General features: G+C 38.1%; 1 protein-coding gene across 4 annotated transcripts in view; it reads left to right on the forward strand.

Moving 5' to 3' along the window:
- The window catches only part of Uhrf2 (ubiquitin-like, containing PHD and RING finger domains 2), a 63,297-nt gene that overhangs the window by 20,951 nt on the left and 23,897 nt on the right, over positions 1–18,449 (forward strand). For 2 of the 4 annotated variants that reach the window (XM_006526602.4, NM_144873.2), the window contains exon 3: positions 4,855–5,114. The exons of the other annotated variants lie outside the window; for them this stretch is intronic. In XM_006526602.4, coding sequence (XP_006526665.1) covers positions 4,855–5,114 — 260 coding nt within the window. The remainder of the gene's footprint in view (positions 1–4,854; positions 5,115–18,449) is intronic. 4 annotated transcript variants of the gene reach the window in all.

Genomic DNA, 18,449 nt, shown 5'->3' on the forward strand with positions numbered 1-18,449 from the left:
TCTGTTAATTCCTCCTAAGTTACTTAGAAGGGGACTACCACAGTATCCTGTTTTTATATTAATTTTATGGTTTAGTAGTTTTTGTTCTGAGCTGCCATCAAAACCCAGGCTCTACAAAAGAGTTTCATTTCTTCCATGCAGTTCAACCTGTTTAAATGTTTCCTTAGCATGTTTTTGTAGCCGGACTTTACTACTTTGTGGGATATTCTTTTTTTCACCCTTTTTCCACGCTTTCAACCTCCTGACACCAGATAAGAGAGAAAAAAGTATAGAGGGAAAGCAAAGATATCCCTGTATAAAGTCAGCAGTCAGAAAGAGTAGGATGTTATCGATAGACTACTTCCTGCTAATTAGGGGCATTGAGTTCCTTAAAGCAAGTTTGATCTTTGCTGTTAGGATATCCAATTTCTTCTTGTTTCTTCTTTGCATAAGACTACTTAACAGCAACCAATAACCCCAGTGCCCTAGCTTTATATCCCTCTGAGAAGTCCCCAGAATTCCTGATATCAAAGAACTGCAGAAATGCATCTGCAGCTGGCAAAAGCAGGCCCCTGCTGGAGCATGAGGCAAATCATAGTCAGCTGCTCTGGACAATCTGAAGCAGCCCCATATTCCACACTTGGGAATAAAATGAAAGCAAACTCTTATAATATTTCTGTGTTTTTTAAAGAAACCAAAATTTGACAATTATCACTACATATCTATATATTTTACAATGTATTAGAGTTTAAAAGCACCACCAGCCACCTTTTTGTTTGCAGTATTTGTAAGTGGTATGCTAGTAAAACAATAGGATAATAAAACTTGAGTTTTAGATTTACATACTCAAATGACAATCCTTACTTTTAATGAACTTTTAGGTTATTCTAAATAGTAGCCTTACATGCGAGCTTTTTGCAAATTTCAGCATTTCATTTTAACTGCTTACAGATCCATAGTAGAGTTTATATTTGTGTAGGGATTTTTTTTTTAAAAACTTTGTTTTTGAGACAGACTGCTGTGGTCTCCTGTATAGCCTAGGCTGGCTATGAACTTGTGATTCTCTAGCCTGAGCTTCCAGAGTGCTGGGATTACAGATTACAGCACCCCACCCCACACTTCAGGTTAAAAGTGTAGTTCTATTGCTGTTTTTTTTAAATATCAACCATATATTGCATACCCTGTTACAATGATATAAGTGGAATACAAAATGAAATACCACATCTTGGCGTTCTGTGAGTAAATAGTAACTTAAGTTTATTCTTATCTTTATCATTGATTACTTTTGTTTTACTTTTTGCTTACAAGAGATTGTCTTTAAATTTATTAGTTACTATAGTGGAAGAAATAAGCCTGTATTCATTTAATATGTAAATTAATTTATATAGTAGATAGCATGTTTATTCATGATTCTTTGTTTTACATAACCTATTTGACCATTATTTTATTAGTAGTAGAAGTAGTAGTTGTCTTTCTCTCTCCCTTCTTCCCATCCTTCTGTTTCCCTCTTCTAAATGCTTTCCTTTTATGTTGTATTAAAGCATGTCTTTCAAGCTGTTTCATTGCTATGGTATTCACTTTGCATACTGACTTTGGTTGAATGTTGCACCAAGATGAAAGTTAATGTTTTTGACTTATTTGTTCTTTCTCCTTACTGTGTTATTTTGGTGATTTGAAACTTAAAAAAAAAAACTTAAAATATATTTCTGGGCTTATCACTTATTTTAAGTTTATATTTACCTATCTTGTCAGATTTAACAAGCTTCTTAGTATAATGGCAAAACCCACAGTTTTTCAGGGACAAGATGCTTTCAGCTCTCTGGATTTATATCTTAATTAGCTTTTGCCTATAACAGGCTAACGGTGCCTTTGTTTCTTCATAGAGAAGTAATTAATAGACTCATTATGATTAGGCAAACCTAAGTCAAGAACACTGCATATTATCTGGCACCTGTGTTTTAGAACATACTCTCATGCTATACCATCTGTGTTCTGGGTTGCTTTCTGTTGCTGTGATTAAAAACACTCTGATCAAAGCAACTTGGAGAGGAAAGAGCTGACTTCCAGGTCACAAAACCCTACTGAGGAAAGGTGGGGCAAGAACTCAAGCAGAACTGTGGGAAAAGGCTGCTTAGACTCAACGCTAGCTAGCTCTCTTGCTCGCTCGCTTCCTTCCTTCCTCCCTTCCTCCCTCCCTCCCTCCCTCCCTCCCTCCCTCCTTCCCTCCCTCCCTTTCTTCCTTCCTTATTTTTTAAAATTTTACTTACTTTACATCTTGCTCACTGCCCCCTCCCAGTCACCCCCTCCCACAATCCTTCCTCCTCCATCTGCTCCCCTTTTCCTCTGAGCAGGTAGGGGTCCCCTTAGGTATCCCCTCCCACCCCACCCTGGCACATTTTTGCAAGGCTAGGTGCTTCCTCTCCCACTGAGGCCAGACAAGGCAGCCCAGCTAGTAGAACATATCCAATAAACAGGCAACAGCTTTTGGGATAGCCCCTGTTCCAGTTGTTCAGGACCCACATAAAGGCCAAGCTGCACATCTGCTATATATAAGCAGTGCATACCATATGGGGAAGCCTGGGTCCAGCCCATGTATATTCTTTGGATGGTGGTTCAGACTCTGAGAAGCCCAAGGGTCCAGGTTAGTTGACTTTGTTGGTCTTGCTGTGGAGTTCATATCCCCTTCTGTGCCACAGTCCTTCCTCCTACTCTTCCATAAGAGTCCCCAAGCTTCATCCACTGTTTGGCTGTGTCAGCTGCTGGGTGGAGCCGCTCAGGACAGTGTGCTCCTGTCTATAAGCATAACAGAGAATCATTAATAGTGTTAGGTATTGCTGCTTGCCCATGAGATGGGTCTCAAGTTGGTCTGGTTATTGGTTGCCGATTCCCTCTGTCTCTGCTCCATCCCCCATGCCTGCATTTCTTGTAGACAGGATAAATTTTGGGTTGAAAGTTTTATGAGTGGGTTGGTGTCTCCATTGCTCCACTGGGGCTCCTGCCTGGCAGGAGGTAGTCTCTTCAGGTTCCACATCCCCAATGTAGTGAGTCACAGCTAAGGTCACCCTCCCAACCCCCATTGATTCTTGGTGCCTCCCTTACCCCAGGTGTCTGTCTTCTCCTGGAGATGCCCCATACCTTCTCACCCCTGTCAGTCGCCATTACCATCTAGGCATCTCTCTTGTCCTTCCCCACACCTGATCCTAAATCCCCCATTGCCCTACCCATTTTCTTCCCTCCCAGTTTCCTCCCTCCACCTGCCTACTATGACTATTTTATTCCCCCTTCTAAGTGAGATTCAAGCCTACTTGCTTGGGCATTCTTTCTTGTTTAGCTTCTTTGGGTGTGTAGGCTGTAACATGTTACCTGTAGTTTATGGCTAATATCCACTTATCAGTGAATACACAGCATGCGTGTCCTTTTGGGACTGGGTTACCTCACTCAGGATGATATTCTCAAATTCCAACCATTTGCCAGCAAAATGCATGTCTTGGTTTTTGATAGCTGAATAGTAGTCCCTTGTGTAGATATACATTTTCTTATCCATCCTTCAGTTGAGGGACATCTAGGTTGTTCCATTTTCTAGCTATTATGAATAAAGCTGCTACAAACGTGGTTGAGAAAGTGTCTTTGTGAGGTGTTGAGTTTCTTACATATCCGGGACCCCTCCCTACCAAGGAATAGTGCCTCCCACAGTGGGCTGGGCCCCTCCTATAGTAGTCAACACAGACATTTCTTCAGGCCAATCTGATTGAAGCAATTCTTTTTTTTTTTTAAAGATTTATTTATATTTATTTATATGAGTATACTGTAGCTGTCTTCAGACAAACACCAGAAGAGTACATTACAGACTGTTGTGAGCCACCATGTGGTTGCTGGGAATTGAACTCAGGACAGTGCTCTTAACCGCTGAGCCAGCTCTCCAGCTAAAGCAATTCTTGAATTGAGTTTCCTTCTTCCCAGGTGACTCTAAGGTTGTGTCAAGTTTACAATAAAAATTAGCCAACAAAGGGAAAACTAGATTGATGAGATGATCATGTGTTGGTGATTTCAGATTTTCTTTGTGAGGACATGGGGGAAAGGTTCAAGAGATTTCTCTCATTCCCTGGGGTAAAAACAAACAAACAGACAAATAAAACTCTTTCTCTTAATGGTGTCCTCACATTTTTTAGAAGAACTTTTAAAAACTTGCCTGTTTCTTAATTCCAATATACCTATGTTCTAATCAATGTTTTCATTTGAAAAAGTTGTTGGTTAGGTCTGGATCATTACTGGGCTTCTGTTTTGTATCTTATACTTCTCTCCTTGTTTTATCTTTTGTTCTTTGAAGTGGTAAATGAGCATATTTGCCAAGCAAGTTACAATCCATGGCAGAACTCTTCCCAGTTTGTATACATTAGTTTAGCTGACTCTTTCCATTGTTCTTTATGAATAATTCCTTCATTTACAAGTTTTATTTTCATGTAGTATTTTTTGTTGGACTGTTTGGTTTTTTTTTTAGGGTTATAAAGAAATTAATAGAACAAATTGTCTCAATTATTTATAGTGTTGGTTTTGTAATGGCGGCATTCTTAACATGATTCCTGCGTACATAATCATTGTTTTTATAAGTAGAGCGTAGGCATGGGTGAGGAAGAACTAAAACATCTACTTCATTGAAGGAAATTGGGACAAAGTTTAGTTATATTAGTAAATACCAAGATTAAAATAGTACAGTATAATCTAAAAGAATAGTAATGATCTAATCTGTAATCATTTCAAACATGAGTAGCAACAAATATTGTTTAATAATAACTCTCAAATAATTTGAGTTATATTAAAGTTTTTGAAGCAATAGATGAAATTAAGCTTCATTAACTAATTTTAAACTTTTTTTAGGTAAATGAATTGGTGGATGCCAGAGATGTCGGCCTTGGTGCTTGGTTTGAAGCACATATACATAGTGTTACTAGAGCTTCTGATGGACATTCACGTGGCAAAACTCCACTGAAGAATGGCAGTTCTTATAAAAGGACTAATGGAAATGTAAATCATAATTCCAAAGAGAACACAAATAAATTGGACAATGTACCCTCTACGTCTAATTCAGACTCAGTTGCTGCTGATGAAGACGTTATTTATCATATCGAGTATGATGAGTAAGTGCTCATGTTGTTGAGGACTTCGTGTTTTCATGTATAGAGGCGAAGCTTTGCATTGCAAGATTATTTTGCATAGTCTTTCTGAAGAAATCATTTAGCGGTCATGTTCGGTCTTTGTTTCTGCGTGTTTAGAGATTGTTACCCAACAGTAAGGGCCTTTTCTTCCCTGTCAGTCATCTCTGGCTTAGAAGTGCCTTGTTTTTAATCATCCTACTATTGCTGTTTTAGGATGTTTAGATTTCTATTTGTTAGGTTTTGATTATATCTAATTTAGGAAACATTGTAATAGCTTTAAGAATAAGGCAAAAAAAACTGAAAACTGCTTTTAATTGAGATAATTTTATCCATTTGAAGAAAATAATTCATTGATTTTTAATATATCCATAAGATCATACATTATTACAAAATTTAGTACTTTTCCATCTTTCTCACCTGCAAATAAGAAATCTCATGCCCTGTCTTCGTTTCTAGATAAAGTTATGTTCTGAAATATTATGAGGGATCTTGGCTTTAAGAGCGCAGATTCTAACACTAAATTTTTGTTATTAAAAATTGTGGAACCGGGCAATGGTGGCGCATGCCTTTAATCCCAGCACTTGGGAGGCAGAGGCAGGCAGATTTCTGAGCTCAAGGATAGCCAGGGCTACACAGAGAAATCATGTCTCGAAAAAACAAAAAAACAAAAACAAAAACAAAACCCCAAAATCAAAACAAAACAAAACAAAACAAAACAAAAATTTTTGGCACACCCCTAAATATTATTAAGCACACAGAAACTTTTTGCCATGTGCTATGAACACAAATCTTAGAATGGGTTCTGCATTTTTATAGTACAAAATGGTTATAAGAAAACTTAGCAGACAGGAAATGGGGGGGTGGTGGCTGGAAAAGGGAAAAGCAGAGAACAGAAAGGAGAGAGCAAAAATGGCCAAGGTCAATTTCTTGATGAAACATCAACCAATTTCCACCCTGTTAAGCAAAATGCTCAGTTGAACAAAACTTATCTTGCCCCAGGTTTTGAGAGTTATTGGTTCATAGGTCCATGCATCCTACAAAGAATGGTATTCTAACCTGGGGAGCCAGGATTGGGCATGACTGAGAGTGACCCCAAACTAGACACTCATTATCGCATAGCTTATTAACTAAATTTCGGTAGGAGGATTAATATCAGAAGATTCCTGTGTTTCAGTCTTGAGCTAATTGCTAATTGGTATTCAGGAAATGAACCACTCTAGTACTCTGGGGCTTTCCTGTATTAAGGCACAGAGTTAGAAATAAGATATTGTTCACGTCCATTACAGAGTGTGGCATTTAGTCCCAAAAAAACCATAGTCTCATAATTTTTTCTTTTTTTTTAGTTGGATATTTTCTTTACTTATTGTCTTTGAGATTCTCAGATAAATGGAGGAAAATCCCCGATTATAGTCAAATATCCAATGGGAATTTAAAAATCCCTTAAAATACATGCCTTATTAGTAACATGCTCTGTGGCCATCTTTAGACCAAATCCCTGTGTACTAGGCAATCGTGTCATCAGACCAATGTCTACATAACTGACAGCCTGCAAGTGTGAAGGACTTCATGGTCTTGTAGAGAATTTATGCAGTTCCCATGGGCAAAAGTTCCTTCTGTGTAGTTTTTGCAGTTTAAAACTTACAGTCTTAAATGCTATGCTGATAGTGTCAAATTCCTTCTCATGGAGACATAAATGTACTTCTGAGTACAAGATCTTCAGAATGGCTTTGTGGAATTCTGCCATATCACCAGTATTTTTAATGAAGCCCAACAAGATACAGAGAGAGGGTTGAGATGGTAAGCAAATGGTGAGTTCTCCTTCCTCCTTGAGGCCATCTTGTGCAAAGGATGGAATTTTATAAGGAGAAATGAAGAGTAACATGAAATAATAAATTAATATCACCATAGTCACTTTAGCATGGTTTTCATACAAACCAATTTTAACCCATTTTCAAAGATAACTTTTCTTCTTGAAGAAAAGCATTGTTTTTGTGTTCATTAGAATGTGAAGTTCTCAGTAAAATCTATAAAACTGACAGAACCTAGGAAACAGAAGAAAAAGTTGTTTCAGTGGTACAAAACAGAGAAGGCATGAAATTTTATACCACTTTCAAAGATGCTTTTTAACAAATATTGAAATTTAACTTCTTATAGCAATCAAGAGAAATTCATTTTAAATGTGGTTCTTTATTGAAATGAAGATAAATAAGTCTGCATTACTTGCACAAGTAAAATACGTTTTCATATACTTCCGGTAATTTTTATGAAATTGAAGAAAACAATAAAAATTGAGAAAACTGGAAAAAAAAAAAAACAACAGAAAGAAAAGTTAGTAGAGGGGCTGGAAGATGGTTCAGGTTTGGAGAAGTGACTGCTTGTTCATCCAGAGGACCCAGCTCCACATAGTCACAGCTGTCTGTAACTGTAGTTCCAAGGGCATCCAGTGCTCTCTCCTGGCCTCTGTGGGAACCAGGAATGCATGTGATGCACAGACATACATGTAGCCCAACATACACATCCATACACATAAAGTAATATAACAATAATAGTAGTAATAAAGAAAATTGTAAAGGAGAAGGTAACAACAAACAACTTGGTAGAAACTCATTTTCAGGATATCTGCAAGCAACGATAGACACCTTTAATCTTTCTTTTCTGACCCTTGTAGTTTGGGCTAGCTTACCAACACTACTTATCTCAAATGAATCATAATCCTACTTTGTTCATAGTCCTTGGTAATAGAACCAACAGTGAGAACACACAAAATGAGAATGGCCTTGGCTAGGACTAGTACTGGTGGCATGGTGTTAGTGTAGGAGGGTCTGGAGCCAGGGCATCGTGATGATGAGTAGTCCCTGGATTTAATGAACGCTGTGGCTGAGAGCATGAAGACATGTTACTAGCGTTATAGACTTACAGACTTGACTTAGCTATTGCCAACAAGTAATGTTTAAGTTCTTGAAAGAGTCTTATCTTAATAAAAAAAAAACAATGTATATGGATGTTTTGCCTATATGTATACGCAAACCACTTGTGTGCCTGGTGCCCACGTTGGCCAGAAGAGTGTATCCTTGGAAATGGAGGTTTAGAGACAAGTAGTTGTGAGCTGTAGTGTTGGTGCTGGGGATCAAACCCAGATTCCTAGAAGAGCATCAAGTGCTCTTAATCACTGAGTCACCCTCCAGCCTTGAGGTTCATCTTTAGATACACTGGAAAAATAGTTAGGAAAACTGCTACCTGAGGTTTTATTCTGTCCAGGAAGTATTATCATTTGGCAAAAAGTATGATACAAAATAGCACAAATAAGAATTGGAGCTTTAAATACAAAGTAAGCCAGTGCTTATTCAATTTTACAATTTTAGAAGTCATTGAAGATGGTTTAGAAATAACACTACCCAAAGGATAGGGCCTGTACTTTTATTTTGGTGTTAGAACATAGAACAAAACTTTCGTATTTATTTAGCTGAGTTAGGTTTTTTGGTTTTTTTTTTTTTTTTAATGTTGAAAACTTTCTTGATTAGAATCAATGCTGGAAATGAGATAGATCAGTTGTTCTCAACCTGAGTTGTGACCCTTTGGGCTTGAACAATCTTTTCACAGGGGTTGCCTAAGATCATCAGAAAATACAAATGTTTACATTATGAATCAATCATAATGGTAGCAAAATTAAAAGTTATGAGATGGCAACAAAAGTAATTTTATGGTTGTGGGTCACCTTGAGGAAGTATTAGGAAGGTTGAGAACCACTGGTCTAAATCAACAGGCATAAGAAAGCTACAGTAAATTTTACATGGTAGAATTAAATGCTTCACCTCTGGCAACTTGAAGATAATTATATAGCTGGATTTTTTTTTTTTTTTTTTTTTTTTGAGCAACAAAAGATACCAGAAAGTTAGTGGAAGATGTCTTTTACAAATTCTCTTTACAACATGTAAAGTATGGTATGTGCTGTATAAAATGGATGAGTCCCTGCAACAAAATCCTCGGTAACAAAAGGCTGTGGAAACATAAGATGAGTCATGACAGCGTGGAGAGGGTAATCATTTTCCTTAAAGCTTTGCAGCAATTAGAAGAATGAATTTTAAAGTAGAATAACTACCTGTTGACTTTAATATATCATCAGATAAGTCCATCTTTGGTGGAGAATGCGTTGAAAAGAATTGCTCTAGTGGCATATGTAAACCGACTTACCCCCTCCGCACTTGTTTTCCCATTTTGTCAGCCAGCCATGGGAGCACATGTGAATATCAGCACTCAGAAAGCATGAGTGTAGGGTCACCCTGAGCCACAAATCAAGTCCTTATTTTATTTTATCTTATCTGTTCTGTTTTGTTTTCTGAGCAGCATTTCTCTGTATAATAGCCTTGGCTGTCCTGTAGACTAGCCTGACTTTGAATTTACAGACATCTGCCTGCTTCTGCCTCCAAGTGCTGATACTAAAGCATATGCCACCACACCCAGCTTCAAAATCCTGTTTCTAAAATAAACAAAACAGACAGGATCTTTCTTTGTTGCTCAGTTTAGCCCCAAATTTCTGGTCTCATACGGTCCTTTTTTTTCAGCCTCCAAAGTTTCTAGGGGTACTGACTCATGCCACTGTACAAGCTGTAGTAAATCATTTTTTGCTGTATTGCAAGACTCAAGGGAGGCAATGGAATGTGACGTGGCTGTCAAATAGAGGATGCTATAATTGTACTGTACTATGTGGAATATTGTCTTCCACCACCACTGTCTTACAGCACCTAAGTGACCAGGTGCGTAGTCAAGAGTAGAACCTCAAATGTAAGGCTGTAAAACTATGATGAATAGCAGTGGAGAAGTACGTCTTTAACTTGAAGAACTTGAATCATGATAAGCTCTTATTGTAGAAGCTTTATCTAGAAGGTTCTGCCCAATAGTACAGGAGCAGCCAAACTTCAAATCTCTGAAGAGAAAGAACGGTTTGACGTGAGACATGGTTGTTGAATATACAGTGGTCATTTCAGCTGTAAACTGGGATACATACAGAAAATATAAAGAGAATTTGTAAAATTAGTACTTACACTAGATGACTTGTTTTCACTATAGTTTTTAATTTCAGAGCACTTTGGATGTTGTAAATAGACTATCGTTATCCTATTTATGATACTAAGCACTAGAGTTTTTTTTTCAATGATCTATGTTTTTGTTTATTACATTAATTAAGCTTTTTTATTACACTTTCAATGTCAAAGTGCTGCAGTATAGACTGGACAAGTGCAATGGCTTACATAAGCTGTGATTATCACTTTAAGATGGAATTGCTCCGAAATTGCTTTAATTTTAATCAGTAAGAGGCAGAGTCTTCAAACTCCTGGATTTGTGACCCTCCAGACAGTCTCCAGAGTGCTATGATTACAGTACCTGGATGAACGACTCCTTACACCCCCTGAATGGGAGGTTGGGGTTTGAACTCAGGGCTGTAGCAAACTAGGCAACTACTCACCTACTGATGTAAACCCCTAACCCTTTGAAAAGCTATTTTTATAATAAAAGTCATATCTTACATATTATTAAAGTCATATCTTACATATTATTAGACCACATGAATTCTCAGTCTGGGAAGGGAGAATCAGATCAAGATATATAGGCATTCCTTGTATCAATCAATTCCCTTCTATTTATAGCAGAGATAACAGTTTTTAATCTATATGAAAAATGATAAATGTTTCAGAACTAAGGTTTTTATTTCCTTTTAGGTAGGAATTTAAAAACAAAGCAAGAAAACTTGAACTAGGAATCATTGACACTTTCTCAAAATTATAGATACATGCCAGACGTGGCGCACACACCTTTAATCCCAGCACTTGGGGGGCAGAGGTGGTAGATCTCTGAGTTCAAGACTACCTTGGTCTACATACTAAGTACCAGGACAGCCAGGGCTATAGAGAGAGACCCTATTTTTAAAACTCGAAGGTTTTGTGTGTGTGTGTGTGTGTGTGTGTGTGTGTGTGTGTGTGTGTGTGTGTGTGTGTGAAAATGTATTCATGCAAAAGTTAGTGTTGACATGTTTTTAAGATACTAGGTTTTTCTGATGTTATTGTATATATGTATATATGAGATACACACACACACACACACACACACACACACACACACACACGTCTTCTGTGAATTCCTTGATGAATATGGGCTCAATTGTTGAAGGCTTCTTGTGAAGAATAGCTTGTCAGTATTACAGATACCTAGGTTAGGCTGTTATCAGTGATTTATGTCTTAGGCAGCTAATATAAATAAAGTATGTGTGGTTAACAAAGTGTCTGACACAAAAGTAGCTTTTTTTTTAAATCTCCCCTCAATTAGTATCTCCTGTTTTATTAGAATCTTATCAACATGGTATTTGGAGAGAAATTTATTATCTGGAGATTTGGATTTTAATTAATTCTAAAGTTGCTTTTAAAAACACCCTTAGTGGCCACACATATTTACCTGTGAGGAAAGTTATCTCCCTTTCCTCACAATAAAATCCTAAGTCCTAGGGGAATATAAGTGTTAGGAAAGCTTTTTGTTTTTTTAGGACAGAGTCTCATGTATCCTAAGCTGGCCCTGAACTGCTGTGTAGCCAAGGATTATCTTGAGCTTCTAAGTTTCCTTCTTCCTTCTTTCGATTATGAATGCTGGACTAAGAGACATGTGCTACCTACCATGCTGGCTTATGTGGTACTGGGAATCAAATACAGGGCTCCTACCCTTTAGACAACCACTCTACCAACTGAACTCTCTCTTCAACCCTGAAAACTCTCTTGATGGTGTTATATGAAGAAAATAAAATGAAGAAGGATTAGAGGTGATGATAAGACAAAGGAGTATAAGCAGTTTCAAACCATTAAAGGTTAAAGAAAAGGAAATGGACACATTTTTCCTTATGTCATTTTGGTAAGCTTGTCCCCATTTACTTTTATGGCTTCCTGAATATTATTTACTCCTGTCATATATCCTTTAAATAGCCAAGATGTTAAAAACTCAAATGACATTTAAAAGATCATCTAACAAGTCATTACAAAACTGGGACAGTGATCTTGGGTAAGTAGAGGTCCTCAGAGACTCCTGATGATACCTATAAGACTGACTTGGGAGAGAATTCTGAGGACAGCCCGTTTTCCTTTTTCTAATAAGTAATATGTATGGGATAGAATACAGTCTCACAGTGCTTTAGAAAATGTTCCCTTTGGGGGTGGGGGGGTAGGGAGTCAGTGCATCTCTAACCCTGTCTAGAAGTCACTGTTCACTATGTATCCTGAACTGGCTTTAAACTTTCAGGATGCATCCTGTCTCTGCATTTGATTGCTGGGATTGTAGGCTTGCAAACCTACCATTCCTTGTTAGATAATGTCAAGTTTTTTTTAATACATGTGAATATTTATTTGTATTGTGTGCATGTGTGTTTTAGTACCTTGGGTGTCAGCTTTAAAAACAACATGCACCTCCTTTGAGACAGGATCTCTTTCTTACTTTGAGCTCACCATTTAGACTAGACTGGATGGCCAGTGAGCCCCAGGGATCTCCTTGTTTCTGCTTCCTTGGTGTTGGGATTACAACTGTGAACCATCATACCCAGTTTTTTACGTGGGTACTGGGGCTTGAATTCAGGTTCTTGTGTTTGTATGGCAAGCACTTTAACACCTGAGGTCTCTCTCCATCCTTTGATAATGTTAAATTTTACATACCAAGCTCTAAGATAATTTCTTACATGGATAACTCAAATAATTTGCAGCACAGTGGTAGTTCATGAGGAAACCAACTCTACTACATAATTTTTCAAAGGTTATATTCATGAAATTGTATGTCTCCAGAGCCTAAGTGTTATCCAGTAGGAGGTCAGATCCTCTGGAGTTGGAGTTAGAAGTAGTTGTGAGCCACCCAAAAGGGTGCTGGAAACTGAGCTTTGGTCCTCTGGAAGAAGAAAGAGTGCTCTTAACCACTGGTTGATTATCTTCAGCCTGTTTTACATCATTAGGGTCTCATGTAGCTCAGAGTGGCCTTGAACTTGCTTTTGTAGCTGAGATAGACTTACATTCCCAGTCTATCTCCCAGGTGCTGGGGTTAGAAACATGCACTGCATCTAGGTTCAAGTTCTTTATCTTTACAATAATGTTTAATGTATGTCTATTTACCAAAATAACTAGCACCAGGTATTCTTTTTGTGGGCAGATGGTAATGGGTAAAGTGGTCATACTGAAAATGGGGCTTGGGTACTTGGATCCATAGAAATGTCATAGTCAGTAGAGGGTCTATCACTGTAGCCTGTGTGTTTTGGAAACTTGGAGGTCCACCTGCTCAAGCCTCATGAGTCCTGGTATCACAGGTATGTGCATCCACCTTAGGGCAAAACATGCTGTGGGTAAGGAGAGTGGAAGAATTAGTATTGGAGGTTAATTATAAACATGTTAAGAGGAGTTGAAATGGTGTTTGCAATTGATTACTCAGTGTTAACCATATCTGAAGCTATTCTCAGCCTGTGGTACATGTCTCTGAGTAGTCCTAGTTATAGCTACTGCAGATAGAATCTAGAGAGGCAGTTGTGAACGAACCGTTGGTGTTTTTTGATGGAAGTAATTTTTCTAAAAACAAAATGGGTGTTTTTGAGAGTATTGATGTGTTGTGATTTTTTTTTAATTAAATCTTTTCAAGTATAATGATTTCTAGATTTCGATAGAAAGGTTTTTCTTAAGTAATGGTTGTCATGTTGATCTTGAGTATAGGGAGCTGGAATCAATCTTGCTGCAATGACTAATTGTCCCGTTTCTCGTTTGTGACTAATGTGTTAACCGTATTTCAAGTGTTCGATGGATTACAAGGTTCTGAGTGAATTATAATCAAAAGGATACTAGAAGACATTAAATGTACATGTGACATCATTATTGCCTTGAGCTGTGAGAGAACTTTGTACTCAGAAAGCTAAATACGCATCACTTCTTTCTTTACATGAGTGCGTCTTGCAGGGTGGTCAGAAACAGCTCGACTCTATCCACATCCGTTGTTAGGATGCATGGTCCTGAGGTGCTCCATGGTCCTGAGGTGCTCCATGGTCCTGAGGTGCTCCTTCCTCACGCCTGCACTAGGTGGCCCTTGGGAAAACACACAAGTCAGTTCTTCAGATAGACATCCCAAAGCCTAAGAAATATAAAGAACGTATATTATATTATGCAATAAACTGAGTATTTTGTTTGAGTTGCAAGTCTTTTGTCTATTAGATTTTAGTTTTAATTAATTGAAATTTCTGTGCATGCATGTGCCTTGATACAAGCCACATTCCATTCCATTCCTACAACTTCTCTTCCCTATCTGTGCCACATTTCCCTCCCAACTTCATGTGTTCTTTCTCTCTCTTAAAGCTCTGAGCCCAGTGCTGCCTATATATGCATCGGTATAGGACCATCTTCTGGAGAATGAGTAGCCACATCCCTTTCCTCTCCCAGCACCCATCAGTTAACAATAGTCCTTATTCAGGGGTGGGACTTCCTGGCTTCTTCTGTCTCTCTCACTGGGCTGTTTGCCAGACTGATCTCATGCAGGTGTTACGTATGCATTCACAGCTGCTCTGAGTTTAGTTATGTAACAGGCCTGTCACGTTCAGTCAGTATATACTGTTTTGCTATGGATATCTTACTTACAGCTCTTTATATCATCTTTACATCCTCTCTTCCGTGATGACCCCTGTGCCTTGGGATGAGGTTTTGGTAGATAACATCCATGTAGAACTGGGTAGTAGGACAGTCTTACTCTTTACCACTCATCCAGCTGCGAGTGTCTGTATTAATCACCATGTGCCAAAAGATATTTCTCTAATGAGGGATGGGAGATGCACACATTTATGTGCATAAAAAGGAGAAATTGGGGTAGTTTAATATTATGTATAAGATTTGCTTGTTTTAAACTTAAGCTTTTCTGATTTAATTTCTTCCTGTGAACATCTATTTGATGTGTTCTTTTTTATTATAACATTGAAAAATACCTAACAATGGAATGCTCTGCCTTTTAAAAGTGTTGAATAAACTCAGGTTATTTCGGTAAGTATTTTTAAAATGCTGTATTTTGGGCTTAGATATTTTTAACCCAGTTGTGTTTCTACCGTTATAAAACCAGTAATTCATCATTGCTAATGTGTTTGAAAATGAGATGTATTTTCATATAATTTGTAAAATCCCCATATAAGCAGTTCTGAGTAACCTGTTTGTAAGTTCTAAATTTTAGGTGGCATAGGATGTCATAATATTTTCTGTTAGAATATGAAATGTTTTCTTTTTGCATGCAGCTTGACATTAAAGATTTTCTAAACTAGAACATGCCTACAGATGAATGGTGTCCTTATTTAAACATATTTCTTCCAGGAAGCAATGTTGTGGGAAAAAGGGGTTTTGTTGGTAACTTGCCTTGTTTAATAGTTTTGAGTGTCGGAATTTTTAGCTTAAAAACCACTCATTGAAGTGAAGCTTCAGTATTGTATGCAAATTCATTTCCATTTCCCTGGAACAGAATTCTGTAGACTCTACTCATCAGTATCTGTTAGCAAAAATGGTTTGCTTTTAGTTGATAGAGATGTCATCTAGTTAAGGATAATCAAAATTACATACTCTGAAGGGTAACTCAAAGAACTTTATTACATTTGGAGCAGTGCAACTCTTACTGGAAAATTTAAGCTTTTGATTTAATTAAACCTTATTGTGAATCTAAATCTCACCAAAGTTCGATAAAATCCAGAATGCTCTAGCTTAGATCTGTGGAATAATGCCTTGACATATAAGGTTCTGAGAAACAGGTACTTAGATTCTTCTTCCGATGGGAGCAGAGACTGGCCTCTGGGTGCAGTAGAAAGGAAGCTAACCATGACCCATGACTCCAGCTTCTTAGGAATCCTTTAAGCCTTGTTTTAGAAGTTGTTCAGGCTTCCGTTTTCCGAAGAGTATTTGGTATAGTCTGCAGTTTTCCTCAGTGTAATGCTGGAAGAAGTGGCTGCGTGGACCAGAGGTTAAGAGCACTGAGCAGCTCTTGCATAGGATGGATGCTTGGTACTCACACAGTGCCTCACAACCATGTATTTCTCCAATTCCCGCCGCAGTTGCTCTCGGTAGGCCTCTGTGTGCATCATCTGCACATGGTCCACATACATGCACACTGGCAAAAACACTCATACACAGAAAATAGTTTTTAAAGAGCTTTAATTCTATAAAAGCAGATTTTTACTTAACGAGCTAAACATACTTCCAAAAGTGTATTAGAACTCAAACATCCTAAAGTTCACACAGGCTGTCTCAGTGAAAACTTGCCATTTGACCAGGTGAGTGCTGTGATGGAGTATTTACAACACTACAAGGTGCAGGATGTGTTTTTGTGATCTTGAAGAGGAACAGTGGAAGAAGCAGAAAATGGGCTTGACAGTAGACATTATTACTATATTGTCAAGGGTGTGTAATAAGAAAGGACTCTAAAGATGGATTAAAAATTATAGGCATAGTGGTAATTGGAAGTCTCACTTCCAGGTCCAGGCAACATTCTAGGGAAATCTGAAATCCGTGCGCCAGAAACAAACTAGCATTTGAGAGAACCTGAGCTTACTGGGTGTTTGGAAGTAGCATATGAATAGGGGTCTGGGTGACTGGTTTGCTTAATGTGTATTAGAGAGCAGTTTAGCCACCTCTGCTGTGCTGTTTTCCCCAAGAAAGAAGGTATAAGGTAGATAGGAAATAGGATTCAGCTCATCAGACAATGGAAGGAGATACCGTCATAAAATACTGACGTAGTTACAGGCTTACCGAATAGGCCCTTCAGGTTGGAAAAGACAAAACATTCACGGAAAGGAATTCTGAAGATCCCCATAGGTAATCTAAGCAGTTTATAGAGGAGTTTTATAACCGGCAGAATCTAGAACATTAAGCAGCAACCAAGAAGCAAAGTTAGCAGAAGGAAAACACAAAGATGGAATTAACCTATACTTCATTACTTGGTTCAAAATCCTGACCTTTTAAAAGCCACGTGGTATAATATACTAATAAGAGAAAGAAAGTATTCCAACTCTTGTTTAAGAGTATGGAGTCTAGAAACATCTGCTTCTTACCACTATCTAAATAAGTTGTTTTACTTCTGGGCTTCTTCTGCAAGATTAGGATAAAATGTCTACTATGTATGTCGTAGGATTGTTATAAAAGATGTGTAGCAACTTAAGAGAATTCCTGGTATGTGCTATGTAGAAGATATAAGTGAGCCAAGTAGATTTGGAGGAGAGGTAGAGTAGCCATCTAAAAAGTACAGTGTAGCATCTCATTTGTTAATGCTGAGGTAGTTAGAAGATGGCTTTGGGGTAGAGTGCTTGCTTGCCTGGCATGCCGATGTCTAAGGCCCTGGGTTTGATTTTGTTGATGTCATTTTGCGTGCTCCTCCTTGCCTCCTGCAAAAAAGAGCTAGGAACTGAAAGCCTTGCCTATGGGAAATGCTTAGAAGTCAGGAGGAGTGGCGGGCTGGGGCAGAAGACACCATAGCTTTACAAGCCTTGGATTTTAGCATGAATTGTTTGCAGATATAAGGGGGAAGTTAAAACATGCAGACAGGCAATTATGTTTAGATTTTTAACTTGTACTTTTGGTTTTGTTAAATCTGTAAACAGGTTGGCAAATTGAGAGAACAACATAATTGTTTAACTTCAATCACAATCAACTCCTGGCCAGTTTTGGCCTGAATGTTTAAGCGTCCGTGGATTATTTTGAAGGGAGTCACAGAATTTCAATCATTTGAGGAGTAAATGGCTTTATATGCAGCTTTAGTATCCCTGGTGGAATGCTGTTCAGAGGTCCAAGAAAGGTCTGCCGTTAGCTTCAAGAAGTTGAGTTAGCTGATAAGCACAGCATTTGAGCCAAGGTCATATACTTTCTGGGTCCCCTTCAGTTCCTGGTTAATTTCTGTACCTGAGTTTAGTATTGGGTTGGACAAGACTTACCCAGATATCTGAGACCTTTCATGTCCTATAACCCCCACCCTGCCTTTCAACACAGTTGGCTGTCACCATGGGTTGAGGGCCCTTATCACCTAGTTAAGATCTTTTCCCATATCTTTAAAAACTGTCAAATTTCATGTTAATATCTCCTTCCCAAAATACAAGCCCACAAATAGGTAAAAATGATTCTTTTTAGCATTTCTAGGAAAGAACTGACAATTGATCTCAGGCTGTCTTTAAAAGGCCTTTTATATAGCTGGCTTTGGCTGATGTTTGGATAATTAGATTTTAGGGGAATTTTTTAGTATAACTTGGGTTGAATATTGCTTTGGAGAGTCTGGGATTTTGGTATGTACTGTGTATGAATACCT

Source organism: Mus musculus, chromosome 19 (assembly GCF_000001635.26).
Source record: "Mus musculus strain C57BL/6J chromosome 19, GRCm38.p6 C57BL/6J".
Lineage (NCBI taxonomy): Eukaryota > Metazoa > Chordata > Mammalia > Rodentia > Muridae > Mus > Mus musculus.